General features: G+C 38.5%; 1 protein-coding gene across 1 annotated transcript in view; it reads right to left on the bottom strand.

Annotated features, from left to right (window-relative positions):
- Positions 1-17,500, bottom strand: part of CD247 (CD247 molecule) — a 53,442-nt gene extending 35,942 nt beyond the window's left edge. Inside the window, 4 exon segments of the mRNA XM_061454429.1 lie at positions 16,834-16,898; positions 16,900-17,042; positions 17,045-17,203; positions 17,429-17,500. Coding sequence (XP_061310413.1) covers positions 16,834-16,898; positions 16,900-17,042; positions 17,045-17,203; positions 17,429-17,500 — 439 coding nt within the window.
- Between the last annotated feature and the right edge of the window lie 494 nt (positions 17,501-17,994).

Genomic DNA, 17,994 nt, shown 5'->3' with positions numbered 1-17,994 from the left:
ACCCCCCACCAAAACACAGAAACTTAAAAAGCACTTTCTTGTGGGAGAAAGAAACAAGAGGAACATAGAAAAACACATGCAAAAATTAGGGTATGTAGCAAGCAGGAGGAAATGAGAACTGTGGTGTAATTTCTTTTAAACGAACTCTTAATTCTACAAAATGCATTATCTTTCTGAACTGCACACCCAGTAATTCGTGCCCCCATTTGTTTCTTCTTTCAGCTGAGTCCTCAGCTCCTAGAATAAAGCTGTCACTTCACTCAGGAGGTGCCTTCATTCCCTCCTCCAACCTACAACAGTTATGACAAGAGATTAAGAAAAACAGTTATCCTGGGGCATCCCAGACTGGTGTGTAATGAACAGTTTAACCCTGGATAAATATAATGACAGGTGTGGGTGGCTTTGTTTGAAATGACAAGGCAGTTTCTCAGCCATTGCTCTGTCACAGAGATCAGCAGTGCTAGCATTTTCTGCTGAGTTGAGGGGAAAGCAGCCTGAAACTTGTGTTTTTTGGAGGCTGTGCGCAAAATACAAAAATTGCAAAAAAAAGGAGTCAGCCTCAGTGTCGAAACACCTGCCTGGTCCTAAATCAGTCAGCAGTGGAAGAGAACTGGTTTCTAAGATGCTCTTACAAGAAAACAACACTGTCTCTGGATACACAGAACATTTAAGCCAAAAACCAAACCCAAACCACAAATGTTTTGGGCTCTCTTGCTTTCAATTACCTAGAGATTTTTGACCGATGTACTTGGCTTTATATTCAGTTTATATTCACATGATACTCCCAATAGCAACCTGTTTTAATATAGTGGTGGTGTTTTGCTCATTGATGAGTGTTCAGTGCCCATAAAATGGTTAACAGCAAGGCTCAAATTCTATCATAAATCAATAAATAGTCTTGCCAGCACCAGCCTCAATCATCACAGGGCTTGATGATACTGTTTGCAGTATTACAGGTGTACCTGATTAAATACAGCAGCTGTCCTCCAAAGGCTGCAAGACTACTTCACTCCTGCAAAGACTTGTGCTTCTGTTCAATCTTGTCTTCAATTAGTGCATTAATTTCTGGACTGTATGAGGTGTTACACAATCAGAATCCAAGTAAACAAGTAAAAAAGGCTGGTAAGGGGCATAGGCACAGAAAGAGTCAAGTGGCTGTCTGAAATTCCAGTCCTGGATCCAAAACCAGTGCAAGCAGTAAGGGTATGTGATAGCATCACATGACACCCAGCATAGAACCAGAACTCCGACATTATTGAACTCATTCATTTTATGACTTTGAAGACTGTGACCTTACTGTGTTTTTAGGTTCTGCACCCACACAGAGCTTTCCTGAAATTCCACACCCCCCCCCCCCTCCCGCCCCTCAGGTTCTTCCCATCAACTTAACCTGGCAAGTCTAATGGGGAAGAATTCAAAACATTTTCAGCCTCTCACTCTCCCTGCTCCTTTTCAACAACCTGGGAAACCTTTGCTGTTTTAAGTTTTCACATACCTTTTCAGTTACAGATGCTGACATTCTGAGGTAGTCAAAAGTTTCTCATGCTCCTGCTTTGCAAAGACCAGTAGCAACCTTCCTGAGGGTTGACTACCCAACACTAATCCTAGGACATCTGGGTTGACGCACTATCTGGTCTCATAGTAAGTGCCTGGGAATCTAAGACCTTATTTCTGCTCTTCATATGAATTTTGCTTGAAACAAAATGTACTTCTCTATTAATATATTGCCAGAAATAAGAAATAAATCAAGAAGGTGGATTGACACACTTCCCTTCAACTGAAGTCTCCGTTGATAGGCTGGAGGGAAGGGATGCCATCCAGAGGGACCTTACATGCTTGTGGGGTGAGCTGATGCCAACCTTATGAAGTTTAACCATGCCAAGTGCAAGGTCCTACACCTGGGTCGGAGCAATCCCAGGCACAGCTACAGGTTGGGCAGAGAAGAGATTCAGAGCAGCCCTGCGGAGAAGGACTTGGGGGTGTTGGTTGATGAGAAAATTAACATGAGCCGGCAGTGTGCGCTTGCAGCCCAGAAAGCCAACCGTATCCTGGGCTGCATCAAAAGGAGCATGACCAGCAGGTCGAAGGAGGTGATCCTGCCCCTTTACTCTGCTCTTGTGAGACCTCACCTGGAGTATTGTGTGCAGTTCTGGGGTCCTCAACATAAAAAGGACATGGAACTGTTGGAACAAGTCCAGAGAAGGGCCACAAGGATGATCAGGGGACTGGAGCACCTCCCATATGAAGACAGGCTGAGGAAGTTGAGGCTGTTCAGCCTGGAGAAGAAAAGGCTGCATGGAGACCTCATAGCAGCCTTCCAGTATCTGAAGGGGGCTTAGAAGGATGCTGGGGAGGGACTCTTCATTAGAGACTGTAGTGACAGGACAAGAGGTAACGGGTTAAAACTTAAACAGAGGAAGTTTAGATTGGATATAATGAGGAAATTCTTTCCTGTTAGGGTGGTGAGGCACTGGAATAGGTTGCCCATGGAGGTTGTGAATGCTCCACCCCTGGCAGTGTTCAAGGCCAGGTTGGACAAGGCCTTGGGTGATATGATGGGGGGGTTGGAACTAGATGGAACTAGTTGGAACTGGATGATCTAAAGGTCCTTTCCAACCCTAACCATTCTATGATTCAACACAGCAGTTACAGTACTGACATTTCAAGAGAAAAACAGACTCAAAGCAAAGATTTCCCTTCTGGCCATAACACAACAATCTGTCATTTTACTACAGAAGAACACATTCATGGTGGGTTTTTTTTGGTGGTTATTTTCCTCTTGACCCCATTCTAATGTCAGCAGGTGATGTCCAGCTCTTCCAAGGAAAAGCCAATTTTATCTTTTCCATTACCAACAGGTGATTGCTTAAGAGAAATCCTGCTGCCTTATTCCTGTGGTTTCCAACAAATATTTAGTAGTCTCAGTAACAAGGGTACTATCATATAAATATACTTGTTAACAACCAGTATTGTATCTTTAACAACCTTGTATCTGATATCAGGTAAGAATTCTCTTTCCCAATGACCTTTCTACCTAAATGCTAACTAATGAACCTCGTTCACTCCTTATCTCCATGTTTCTTTGGACTTGTCCTTTTGGACTTTTCTGTGTAGTCACCTTTCAGCATCCCCAACCTCCTGTTAGATTGTTTTCGTAGCACCTTCATGATGAAATATTGAATAGATTTTAACACTGAATAGATTTTAACTATGTTCTATGTCATACTGCTATGTCTGTGCCTCTGCATGCTGGACATGGTACTTACCTTCTGTCAAGCAAATTTTGCTTTGGCTGACTGATTTTGTTTATTAATTTGGGGGTTGTAAAGATATGTAGAGTATCTTACAACTCATCTACTAAATGCTTCAGCACTGCATTTATCTTTTCATTTTGGTTGCAACAACTCATGTGGAGATACCTTTCTTATCTTAACATGGGTTTCTATTTATATCATTAGTTTTGTTCACAAATAGCAACATGAAACAAATTCCCCTTGCTTTGGCCAAAAACTCATAATCAAGGGTCCTAAAATATATTTTTGTATAAATAATTTCTTGCCTGCCCTAGGCTAGTCTTCCGTTATATTGGTGCATCATGAATTCAGACAACAAAACATACTACAGCTAATGGCTACAGTAATTGGCAGCTCTATTCCCGTCATTCCCAGAGACTTTCTCAAAGGCAATTCTGTGCCTTGATTTACCCCATTAGAATAGAAATTACAAGAACATTCCACTTTAGAAGTGTAGTGCGAGGGCATATTAATGCTTATGAAGCACTTCAAATATCTAAGAAATTATTAATGAAAGTCCTGTGATTAGTAGCAAGAGCTGATTCATTAAAATATTAAAAACTAAGTGTACACTGGGGGTGGAAAAGGTACTCATGAGATAGCTGTGAACCCTGCCAGGAACACAGTTCATTCTGCAGTGTGGATAGTGTCAAAGACACATTCCCAAATCATATTACAGACCAACCAAAACCAAAGGCTATCTCACAATTCAGGGACAACGTGAAAACACAATTCACAGTCCTGTCTACACTGCAAGACCAAAATGTGTTGGCCACACTGCAATGGCAACTCACAAAAAGCTGATTTTGCTGCGTAGCTTGGCTGATTTGCACAGCAGCTTCTTTCTGTATGCTTTGACAGTGAGGCTTTTACGAAGTTTGCCATTCATATTATAAACATATACCTGTTGAGACACTAATAATGGCTGGTGCAACCAACCTAGACTAATTTCATGCACCGGGTGCAACACTCACAGTTTCCAGTACATGATGCTGGGTATGAAGGCGACATCTCACACATTGAACAACACAACATTGAGGTCTCTATCCTTCCACAATTCCATATAATCCACCCATCAGCAGTGGTCCACTTGGAGAATCGTAGAATCAACTAGGTTGAAAAAGACCTCTTAAGATTATCAAGTCAAACTATTACCCCAGGATTGCCAAGTCCAAGTGGTACAAAACCGTATCACCGAGCTTCATCTACACAGTTTTTGAACACTTCCTGGGACAGTGGTTCCACCACTTTCCTGGGAAACCTCTTCCAATGCTTGGAACCTTCGGTAGAAGTAGAACTTCACTTACAGAAAACTGCTCTTTATCTGATAAAAGCTGGAAGTCTATCAGTAAATTTTGTAACTCTAATATACACGCATACAGCAGTAAAAAAAAACCACCTTATTAAAAACAGCAGTAAAAAAATCCTTATTAAATATACATTTAAAAATGGCTTCAATAATAGAAGTGAAACACATTTTCATGCTGATATACCAAATGTCACATATGAACTTAATGGTTTGCATAGATCTGCTTGTAACACATGCCTACAAACACATCCAAGCCTTTTTGTCCTGCTCTCTGCACATATGCTTATGCAACATGAATAGCATCTGTGTTTATATCTAACTATCAACTTACATGGCATAAATATGTCTGTAACCTGCTTGATTAAACACTGGGTATTTTTGTTATTTATTATTATACCTCTCAAATATGTAAATAAGAACAGAGGACAGAGAAAGGTCTCCTTGGCAAACTGTCTTTTGCTCCTACAGCCAGCCATCTGAAAAAATCCTTTCCATGAACTCAGCAAACTGCTCCCAAGTAAGAATCCCCTTTGCCCCAAGAATATTCTATGCCAAAGTTATTTGGATGGTGTGAATCCTTCTGCTGATCCCCCTGAAGTAATTCAGCTATCAGTTTATACTATTTTTCATAGCATACACTCTCATTTTCAACTCATCTTCTCTCCTCCCAGCATGTTTTAGACAGCAGTCATCACCTGTCTCAAATCTCTGCACAAATACACAAGTGGTGTCCATTTACATAATACATACATGTATTGAAGAGGCAATGTTTTGATGAGCTATATGTAAACATTCAGCGTGTCACTTCAGGGCTCTATTGCCATATATTTCACACTTTTCTCGTCCCCTATAAGTTCAAGACCCCAAGACTGAAAGGCTTTGGGAAAAAAAAAAAATATCTGAAATAGCTTTCAGGCAAGCTCACTCCCACCCTCATTCTCACATACGACAAAGATAATAGGTAAGTGACAAGCAATGAGCATTTTCCAAGTCACACTGCAGATGTGTATAAGCCCTGTATAAGCCTGTATAAGCCCTGTACAAGCCAAAACACGCTGAATAAAAGCTCTGCTGAAGTATAGCCCCTCTTAAGCAACTTCTCAGAAGCCAAAGACCGGGGAGTTCAAGACCAAGGTGCTCTATTCGGTGCCTGAGGCAATAGAGGCTCCACATAAGGAGCAAATAAACTGCAGTCAATCCCCAAAGGTAGCCCTTGACTTGATGCCTGGTTAATAGTTAATGCATAGGGCAAGCCCTCAGTAATCAGGAGCTACCTGTGAGAAAAGCAGCATGCAGTTACAGAAAGACAGCTGAGAGCTGAACTTCAACATCTACTGAAATAGCAAGAACTATTTCTATTAAAACTAATGTATGTTGTAATCAGTTTAAATCAGCTATTTAGACATTACAGTCATCAGCTCCTAGCGCGGGTGTTCTCATGGGAGTAAAAAGCAACTATAATTGTTCACATATATTTGCCATCCCAATACTGCTGTCTCTAAACAATAACACTTGGTCACCAGCCATCTTAAGCACCATTATGTTAAGAGCTGTACTGGCATCAGCAATGACAGCATGAATGTGTTGCATGAAGCACAAAGAATGTTGTTTATCTCTACAGCACATTTTTTAAAAAGCTCAAGATGTTTGTAAGTGTGAAATAAGACACACTCTGTTACAGGACATTATTTTTATCTCTCTCTCTCCACTTCAGGAAGACTAGCAGTGTGTCCATAACTGAGATTTTACTTTTTTTTTTTTCTTTCATCAGTTCAATTGAATCAAGAATGATACAGACTTTTTTTAAAGAGAGGGAAGGAAAAAGGTTGGCCAATTTCTCAGTGCAAGCAAAGGCTGTCTTGTAAGCAGTAAGGGTCACTGTGAATATAGCAGCAAATAAGACACAGCCATTATTTCAATTTCCTATATATGAAATACATTACACTGGAGGATCTAAACAATACTTGATAGATCTCAGTTTTTAAAACACCATCATGTATGTGTGCAAATAAACCTTTTTGTTGATTAACCAAACACTGAAATATTATACATTTTTCAGGACAAATGTGTTAACACTTTGTGTTATATGTATATCAACAACTAGATAAGCAATTTACAGTTAAAAACAGCAAACATAGTGGCCCATCTTGGTTAAATTCAGGCAGTTTTCTATTGGAAAGCCTACACACATTCCAGTGGCTTTTTAAAGGTTACACAGTAAGTCAGTCACAATTAAAAGTAAAAACCTGAGACCTCATTTTTCCATTTTCTTGTTCTATCTAAAACATAGCAGTCCTTCACTAAGAAGAGAGACTTTGTCAAGCACTGAGGATGATGGGAATTGTCAGAATTATCTATAAATCCTTCAGACAAGATTCCAAAGTTCAAGATGCCCAATTAAAAAAAAATTACATTCCATTCATGTAGGGGGGGGTTTAGTATCCTAATGGCAATCTTCTTAATCAGATATATTAAAAACCACCAGAAGATACTTTAAAAATATTCAGAACTACAATGAAACAAGATAATGAGGAGTTAAACAAAAAAAAAACTGAAAATGAAAACCTCAAAACAAAACTGCTTTCAGAATTAAATATTATTTAATTGCAGACTTTATTAAAACTGCTTTGTAAAACATTTATACATGCAAATTGACCAATTAAAGCCAGGTAGCATATCTATTTAGAAACATTTTCCTTGGGTATAAGACACCTTCTAGCTATGGATAAAGCCGAATACTTCTATATTTTGTACTATAGTACAACCCTGAAGCTTCAAAAGAGGTGAAGACCCCACTCAATGACATAGAATGAGGATTTTTTTCCTTTCCAAAATGTTTGTATACACTGCAGTCATTATGGAGGCAGCAGCAGCTCACAAAAACATCATCAAATTGGTTTTCAACTTGCTGATAACAACATATTTCCTTCAGCACAGACCTTCATGTGAGCTACAAAAACGTGGCTGAGCAGTTTGGTAAATGCCCAGGCAGTTTGCCTGAAGTAAACTCCTGCTGACACCACTGGGGAGCTGCCGAAACAAGACAGCTAATTTAAAGCTAGCTTAAGTATGTTTAAATAAGCAGCATTTACTGAAACACTGATGTGACCTAATCAGAATGGCAACATTTGACTGAAATTAAAGACCATCCCCACATTACAGTTACAATTTGTAGACAGCACGTTTAAAGATGAAGCTACTTGCCAAACCTTTTTAAATACCTGAAGCCCTGCTTTCAGGCTCCAGATAATCCTTCTCTTCAAGAAAGGTCACCGCATGTTCTGGGCTTTCTCAACTTGCCTCTTCTGATCATATTTCTTGTTGCTGACTCCCTCAGATCCCTGCGTACCATTAAGATTTAGTAGCCTAGGACCATCTTCTAAATCTTCCAGTTCTGTATAATTACATGTAGTTTCAGAACAGGCAGAATAATCAATATGCAAACATACATTATCACTACTTATATTGATGGTATTTTTACATTTTCATGCGTTAAGAGAACAGCAGTACCACCTCTATAACCCATCTTGCAGACATTCTCACACCCAGGAGCCTGCTTAGGGATTCTGGTTCTGCCGAAATACAGTCAATACTAAAGAGAACACAACATTTTTTACAAGGTGGAAACCTTTAGATACACAAACTCCATTATTGACTGCAAAGAATTAAACTGACTATAAAATACTGAAACTGAAATTGAGATTTTTATTTTTTAAATACATTTATTCAGCTAATCAGGAACACTACCCAGTACAAATCCTGACAGTACATCCATTAGGGAGTATTTCTAAGCTCCCATTAGAATTTCTCATCAAAACCAGTGTCTCTTGAATAGTTTAGCATGTGGAAGTCCCATTCAAGCTCCTGCTCCGACAGTCAGGATAAAGAGTTGAATCTGGGTTTTCCTCTTCCCAAACATTGAACACACCCTGCTCACAGACTTTGTTTAGCACCTAACAAAAATATTTTGGAAGGGTTTGGTTTACCCCAATGGAAAACAAGGGGGGTGGAGATGGAATTAAAATCTTGAAGTTCTGCAGAAAGTTGTGCCCCTTTAAGCTCTATTTCAAACCTGTTATTTATTCTACTAAAGCCATAATGTCTAACAAATAGATCCAATGTCTAACAATTGGCCCAAGATGTGAAAAGAAAAGCAAGAGAGAAAGGGGGCAAACCCCTTAGCTACTACTCTGCAGCTGAGAAAGATAAAACTAGATAAAAACACCAGTAAGGGCTGAAGGTTCCTATATAACTTCTTTAAGAGAGGTATAAAAAAACAAAATTGTTTCAAGCCTGAAAAATCTGCTCTCACTTTTCTGTGAGAAGAGACATAGCTAATAGCAGCAACAAATACATTATAGCATAGCCGGGTTTTGAGGCAAGTATTAAAATAACATCTGAGTTATCAGATAAAAAGAAATTAATTTAGCTGTACAAATAAACATGAGAGGGAAAATTCCAGTTCTTCCTAATTCACATTAACACCAGAGACATCTTAAATTTAAGAGAAAATTCAAAACAAGGCAAATTGAAGCTTTTCCTTCTAGAAAGAAGTAATTTTGAGAGACTCTTGGGGGTTTTTCATATTTGAGTCAAGGAGAAACGCTTACGATGTGACCAAAATACATCCTCAGGAACAGTCAAGTAATGAACCCAGTATGTGTAACTGTTCATATTTCAGTATATTTTAGGCAAAACCCTTCCAAAAAAACCAAGCCCTGAAGATATGTAGTTGTTTTCAAATTTCTGGGGATGAACCATAATTTTGAAGTTACAAACAGTCTTCATCAGAATTTTACATCCCATCTAAGACAGCATTGTTAATCATCTGGGAAGGTGATGCCTGAAAATAAATTACTTCCTCTCACAAACTTTCTGAACAAAGAAAATGAACGATATTGTGCTATTTTCAATAAAATCATTCCTAAAAGAAATCCATATTCTCAACTAGCTGTATTGAGTTGGATGCAGAAAGGAGTAGCCCTCTGCCAAAATTGGGGATGGAAAACCAATTGCTCCATTTGGGCTTTCAAGTGAGTGCATTTTACAGCTCATTGGCAGTCCACAGACACCCATCTGTGCCTTGACCCCTGTGGCCCAGGTTACAGCACTGTGCTGCAGGTATTATCATTCACTGCATAGTTCTGCTCATATACAGTGTGGTGTGCATGTGTAGGGGAAGTTCTCATCACCTTCCTACTCAAATAGAAGTGAGACTGGGACCTACTGAAAACATAAACAACTGAAAGAGATTTAGAGATTTTTTTTTTTTTTCCCCAATATAGATGCTTAAAGTGAGAAGCTAAATTCCAGAAAGCCTTTATGGCATATATTAGATGATACTGTTTTAACTTAACTGGAAGGGCATTTGACCTGCTTGAAATCCAGATGCGTTATCCTGGGTTATCTTCTCTGGTAAATGGGTATAGTCACACTTATAATATGTGAATGCTCAGTTTTACATTTAAAAGATCAATTGGTCTAATCAGTTCAAATTTAGGCAACTTGTGATGGGATATTACTCCCTTTCTTTCTCAGGAAAAGGAAAAAACAGAGGGTGGTTGTTGAAAGTGGTGAGTTTATCTTTCTTACTTTCCCCAATTCTCTTTAAGCTTACCACCTCCGAAGATTTAATTCTTATACTTTTTTCACTAAAATAACCCGCCAGCAAAATTTATGCAAACAATTTACAAGCCTATTACTAATGAAAAGTGTTATGGGTAAATGAGGAGAAAAAACACAGAAACAGGTCAAATCTTTCACAAGTATAAGCCTCCAAAGTCAGTTAATTATCGCATGAATTACTTTTGTTTTGTTGCATTTGTAACTCTTCAAATTCCAACAGTGCTGAACCAATTATAGCAATATTTTTTGCATTTCCTGAGAAACGTGAAAAGTTATAAAAACTCACCACACATAGTAATCCATACTTCCATTACTCCATATAGCACCACTCCCAAACACCTCTCTTAAAAATGTTTTCTTACAAATTCCCTTAAAACATTCTAGCCTATGATGACTAAGACCGAGTTCACCTGTGCACACCTAGTCAGGCATCATATCTTTAGGTATTAAACCACAAAATAAAAAATAATGAATGAATCCTGAATATCAGCAGCAAGTTGTTAGGAAGAAATCTTTAGAATTGAACTAACATTCTTTAAAAAAAAAATATCAAAAGGAACTAATTTGCAGCAAGACATTTTATGAACAGAACAAATATACTCAGAGTAATTCACAGAATTGCTTCATAGTCTTAGAAACTGTCTTTAGTTTAGGTAGACTTTTTACAAAATACCAATTATAAAACATATTTTCTGTGTATCCTGTCTTCCTTCCTTCAGAATATGATTCTTAACAACTTGCAAGACTTTACTTTTTCAATCTTCAGAAATGCACCTGCATGCTTGCACAAAGCACTGCTGAAATTACCTTACTTTACTTAGGTAAAAGTCCGAAGTGACAATACTATGCATCATGGAGAGAGAAGAGAGAGGGAGTTGTCTCCACATAATTCCCATAAAACTTCTTTCTTGCAATTAGTTTCTTATGGCTCGATGGGAAACAATGTAAATTGCAAGAACATAGCAGACAGACTCAGAAATGACTTCTCCTACCAAAGATCTGATGTTCTCTGAATTTTGCTGATATGCAACCAAAAAAATTATCTCATATTGTAGTAATTATATGGCTATAACGTATAACATGGCAAGAGTCAATTTTTTCTTTGCAAAGGTTTACAGTTCTGCTATATATAGTAATCTGTAAGGTCCCAATCCAGGAATCCAATTTATGTATACCTTCAAAAGAAACCATTCACTCATTCAGCTATTCCTGAATGGCAAAACAAACAGTTGTGAAGTAGGAACATGCAGTATCTAACATTATGACATTTACTGAGAGTCTTTAAGAAGTGACATTGTCACACTACACAAAATTCTTGCGTCAAGTTATCTGATAAGCAATAAATTATGGTATGTTAATTTTTAGTTTGAGCTGAATTTTTATATTAAGCAAGTAGAAATAAATGTTTTGCAAACAAAGTATCTACTTAGTCCAGGCCCTGCTCCTCTATAGAGATGTCTGCCTGGAAAACCTCAGTCCACTTGCACAATCCGTGAAAGTATGAGGGTTTATTCTTACCCATCTAATAGTTACTAACTCAGCATTTTTCCTTTGTTCCTTCTGAGCCTCAGGTTGCTTTGTGAGGAGATATACACCATGGGAAACTAGAATGAATTTAACATACTTACTCATTAAATATTTTGGAAGCATTTTTATAAAGATTTGCCTCTGCTTATTTCAGGTTTGGCTGTCATGCAGATGACAGCAACATTCTAAGTGAAATGAATGAAAAATACCCATGCTCCCAGCTGGAACAAACTCATCATGAAATTGGGGTGAACAAGCAGGTTTCCATTTCTGGAGCCATGCAGGCTTGCATTTTCCAGGATTTCTTCACAAGCTAGAAAACTTGACTAGAAAACTAGAAAAGTTTATTTATGGTGAAGGTTAAGATCTTCACCTAAGACAACAGCTTATATTTTAAGTAAATCATATATGGTGAGATTTCTTAAAAAAAAAATCCAACAATCAAACCAACCACAAACACACCACCCCTCCCCAAAAAAGAAACTCAAAACAACAAGTTGGCAACTTGCCATCATCTGTGTGTCCCACTACAGTTTATGGTAGCATTTGCTGAAAATTTTCCAATCTTTTCCCCTTGCCAGCTTCCATCAAATTCTAATTTGGTATATATTTCACCACTGTAATATCTGGTCTTTCAAAAAGTTGTGTAGCTCTTATGGCTTCTCCTTCATTTAAAAATACAATAAGTTTAAAAGTGTTCTGCTACTCTAAGATGGGATATAGTAGTTTTCATTACTTTCATCCCATGAAAGGGATAGGCCAACTAGTATGAGCATTTTATCAGGCTTCACAACATGTATGCAAGGAACATGGCGTTTAACATACTGTCACATACCAAAAATACATGATGATGGAAACCCTTAAACTTGCTCTTCTTCTCGCAAGACTTAACAAGCATATAACAAAGTATTAAGAGCAAAATATATTAAGGACTTCCAGAGCTTGATGGCTTATTTCTAGGAAACTAGTACGGATTCAAATATTTCCAATCTATATCATTAAAAAAAAAAAAAAAAAGGCTACTATCCCCTAAATAGAACATAGACACCATAGACACCAGTGCCTGTGCTCTCAGACTTAGAACCTAGCTGTTTCCACTTCCATCTTTAATAGCTGAATTGTCAAAGGACTGAAAGAACTACACAAATATTGATATAAGAATAATATATCCATAGTATGTGGCTAAATAACTTTTTATCTGTTATATACAAGGTAATAAATCAGTTGTGTAGGACAAATTAGAGTTCAATGTTTTCACTGGTTACCTGAAAAAATCTGTTTCAGACTGTCATGCTTTTGAAGGTAAAAACATTGTGTATTATTGTAAAAGGAGCACAACTGAATTTAATTAAGAAAACAATATTTAAACCCAATCTCAAAATATTACATTATACATTGGTACAAACTAAACAACAAACAAACAAAACAAACTGTAAAATTCCATCTCTTCACATACTCCAGAATACCATAATTTTTTTTCTTAATGCTAAAAAGAAACAGCAGCAAAACTTTAATTTAGCTGTTCAAATCATATCAGTAGAACAGTTAAAATGAGCAATATGCTTATGAGTATGCAGGCACACAGGCAAAGTAGACACCTTTAACGGGATATATATATTAAGTATTTTTAAGAAGTTATATCTTCCATTCATGCCACACTAAAAACACACTCTATTTTCCTGCCAGAATATCTGATGTATCTTACGGTTCTACATGAAATATAAACATTCAAATATATGATTAATTGGAGGAGGAGAGGGGGATTTGATAGTTATCTGCAATTTTGCAAGCATGTATGTTTTATTTCTTTTTTTAAAGGGAGTTCAGTTATAGCTTGGAAACAGTTAGGAAACAAATGATTAATTTTTATATCTATCTTTCCTTGCTTATGGGTTTACTTATGCTAGTCACAATTCAAGTTTGTGTGAATAACATGGCTGTCAAAAGCATTCCTCGCATCAATGTTTGTTCATAAATCAAGCTGTTGTCCCTTTTAAGCTGCTAGCAAACCTTCTACTCCCCCCCTCCCTCCACCCCCACCCCCCACGCCCCTTTGGCTTTTTATCTACATAGTATTACTTTAAGAGACACTTGCACAGGATAAATACAAATATATTTTCAGATAGCTTTCTCTATTTTGTATATACTTCCTATCTAGCATACATGAAGAACCAAAAGGAAGAGCGATCACTAACTTGTTACTTCACTCATTAGGAATTTTGCTTGGAAAGTTTCAGATAGAAAACACTCTATAACAAGCATTAGAGTATAGAACATAGCACTGCAAGAGCACAACAAATGTCCCTTTACAAAGAAAGGCTACATGGCCTAGATTTTGTTCCATTCACTAATATGCCAGTTCATAGATTTTGCCATGAATTATTAATGAACCATGATGGACAGGCAGGAAATGAAACAGGTAAAATTAAGCCTGTGTTTTTGTTGTTTGTTTTTTTTTCTCCCTAGGTGTAACAAGAATTCAGGTATGAGAACTTAAGACAGCACAAGGACATAGGGATGGTAGCCAAAATAGTCTGTATTTACTTGCTTGGACTTCCCAGATAGGCTTGTAAACAACTTCTAGCTCACAAATTTTGTAGTCTGGGGACTTGCTAGTCACCTGACAAAAAGGAACACATGAACCCTAAAACCCATTACCTATTTTATTTTCCAGTCCATGAAGTGATTAAAAAAAGGTTTCTGGTATCATGGCGCCCAATGGACAGAAGACACAGTTATGCAGGGCTGCAAAATATTGCAAAGATAAGCTTCCCAAGTAATATCTGTCAAAGACCAACATGTTTTAGTTTCCACAGAGTCAGCTCAAAATAGGACACTGTTCAATTCTGTTTAGCAGACAGTTCTGAGAAAAGTAGTCTTGTAAAGAAGTGAAAATCAGGGAAGGGCTGTCCCTGAAGCCTTGCACATGTGTGTGTTGTATATTTGTACAAATCAAAGTGTCATCTCATCAGCCTCAAAAAAAAGGGAGCGATTCTACAGGATTGCCCACAGTACTGTTTATTGCTATTGAAGCCTGTTGTACTTCAGACTAAAAGCTCTGTAAACTGTAGAAAGATTTTTGCCATTTTAATCATTATATTTGGATAGGAGTGTTATAGCATTCTTCCTAAGTCTTAATGAACACCGTGTTTAATAAAGTAACCTGCTCAGAAATTCAGTTTATTTATTTTTATGCACTTTTTAACAGAGGGGTTACAGGAGAACCTCAGCTAAACTTCCAGCTGTACGCTTTTGTAGCTTTGAAGGGGAAATAGAAAACTAAATGCATGTAGGATATGGCTTCCCTCTGTAACTGCTCAAAGGCCAAATTGGAGCATTCTGAAATGTGCGGTCTGGTGTCAATAACTCAAAACCTGTGTCGGGATGTAGCCCATCTCTAGAACTACTTATTAAAAAACAAACAAACAAACAAACAACAAAACAACAAAAAATCCCACAAAAAAATAAAAGTTCGCTTCACTCTAAAAAGGCTTGAAAACACTCCAGGCAACAGCAGATCATTGCTTCTGATCATAGATGAATTTTTCAGCTCAGCTGTTTGGTCTTATCTTTGAATAAATGCATGGCGATCTTGTATTTTTGTTACCATGTACCATCAGTAATGTAGCAATGATTCCACAAGTTCTGTGCTACAATTCTTCTACTTATACTCTTAGGCTAAATACTACTATTCTCCAAACTATTGTAAGTATTCAATCAAAAATACTTTGCCCCTAATCCACAGCCAACCACCCCCCAAATCAATGGCATGGTAGCCTGTTCAAATTTTGATCCCATGTATTCTTTGTGAGTGTTAATAGCCATAAAAGCTTTGCACCAGAGACGATTGTAGCACTAGCTTTACCCATCTGCAAACGCTATTACATATTTTTCAGTAACAGTTTTCTGCTAAAATGTACAAATAGGAACCTGAACTACTGATGTTTTATGACAGATTAAAAACAGAGAAAACTTAAAAAGTTTTTTGCAGATGCATTTTGACATAAAGTAATTTCTATACCTATCTATCCTTATATGCATCTAATAGATAGAGAGAAATGTACAAAATATAAGTATCAGAAGTACGATACTTAGGTATCAGAAAGGGACAGAGGCCCCTTGCATTAACAAGCAGCTGCAAACCCCTTCTCTAATCTCCAGAAAACTTTCAAATAAAAAGCTCTTCAGTCACCAAAACTCTTCAGTGCAAGGATAGCGTATTTGTCAAGTACAGTTAGGGTGTAGATTGTGAGGGAAGCTCTCCCAGTGGATTTTGCTTTAATACATGCTCGAAAGTGGCCTACTAGTATTGGCTGACTTCTCCAAATTCAGAGCTTGGCTGAAGCCTTCTCTGGATGTAAATTTTGCTGCTCTTTTGATCTACTAAGCTACCAAGAAGTACATTCCTCTCTCTCCCCAAATTAATACAATTTGTAAAGATCCGTGCATACCAAAGCTGCTTCACTTTCAGCCCAAGTAGGGCCAGTGTACACACCACCACAAGTAAACATATAAAGGTAAAAGTTACTTCGTTTTATGCTCTAGGAGGGACAAGCATGAAGGCAGAGACACAAAAGGAAGGACCTTACCCTTTTCCTCATCACCTATGTTCGCGTTTCCAGCATACCGGGTATGTTATTTAGTGCAAACTGAAATGCCATCAGAAGCAGCATGGCTCTAATATTACCTAACTAAATTAAAAGCCTCTCTAGTGCAGATTACTGCAAGTTACTATGTTTTCATTATCGTATCAAATTTCCCCTTTTAAAAATCCCAAGGAAGGGCTTGATGGATGAGAGCCTAATTTAATGACAAGTTGTTGTTCAGCTGTGGCAGTCACTCCAGCAAGAGGAGGCCACATAGACAATGGCTGTCCTCACCACCTCCTCCTCCCAGTTCTCCAGAGGTTCTCTATCACAGGGCAGTTCAACTCAAGTCCTACCACTGCGTTCACAAGCAGCCATGATCAAGATGGCAGACATGGCTAAGGCCCCCACACAGATACCCTCCTGCTTCCAAAATGGTGGGGAATCCACCACAGAAACATCATGCCTTTTCATCAATAAAAGCCTGCCCTACCTGTGTCTGGGAGCTGTGCCTGCAGGATGGCAAAGATCACAATCCTCCTCCACTTCATCTTGCTTCTCCAGCAGTGGTGGGGAGCAGGAGGCCACAAGCAGGGAGAAGAGGAGGTTCCTCCACAGGCTTTGCTCATCTGCCAACCCCACAGGAAGCTCTCCTGTGAGGGCTTTCAGAGTCCACCTGCTGGCAGGAGCACCAAAGCAAGAACCTTCCTGTGCCTCACAGCCTCCGAGGGCTGGGTTTTACACTCTTGGTATTGATGTCTGGGGTTTCCTTTTGTATTTTTTCTTTCTTTTTCTCTTTGAAAGATGTTTTTTGGTGGTTGGTTGGTTTGTTGGTTTTTTTTTTTCAATTTATCTGATGGTTCCTAGGTCATCCTAGTCAGCAGTTGCTGATCTCTACAAGTAGCTCAGGAAGCGTATCTGGAATCAAATTTGTCTTGACTTTGAAATACTATATAACTGTTTCCAGTGTGCAGTGTGGCGTAAGTAGGAGTTTGAAATGTAAGCTATAGTCACTCTTGAGCAAGTAGCTGGCTAACCTGGTAAAGGTGTAAAGTTTATTTCTAAATCTAGTTGAAATATGGCCTTACTGTGAGCACTGAAAATGGCTGACCGCTCAGGGCTGGAGTGGCCAGCATCAGGGAGAGTTGAACTGTGCCCATTCTTGCAGACACCATCCATGGGACATAAAACACCAGCACAACTGGCCCTGCCTGGATCATTTCAGTTGTACCTGACTATGAAATGGAGATGCCTTTTGATGTGAACATGCTGCATCTTTCTATTTTGAAAGGGTGTTAGTATATGCAAAGCTCTGAAGCCATTTTGTCCTCTGAGCCATCACAGCCTGTATGGAGAGCCTGTGCCACCTCTGAGGGAGAGCATAAGATGCATCTCCTCCTCACGTGGCTTGAAACAAAAATCTTGCAGCCCCTAGCTATGCATGCTACTCCTACCTACCGAGCGGGCCATGGGATTCAACCTTCTTGCTGCTTGAAGCTGTCTTCTAGCAACAGATCCCAAGGCAGACCAGTGGACCCCAGGATCAGGATGAGTGGTTTGAAGGCCGCTGCTCTCTAGGAGCTAACAAGGCTTTTCAGTCCCACGTTGTGGGTTTGTCCGTTAACACAGCCCTTGGAGCAACATAAAACAGAGC

This window comes from Pezoporus flaviventris, unplaced genomic scaffold (genome assembly GCF_033815535.1).
Source record: "Pezoporus flaviventris isolate CSIRO_AGI_PZ_B2104156 unplaced genomic scaffold, CSIRO_AGI_Pfla_v1 ptg000015l, whole genome shotgun sequence".
Lineage (NCBI taxonomy): Eukaryota > Metazoa > Chordata > Aves > Psittaciformes > Psittacidae > Pezoporus > Pezoporus flaviventris.
The sequence above is the reverse complement of the archived record's forward strand: the minus strand, read 5'-3'. Positions and strand labels throughout refer to the sequence as shown.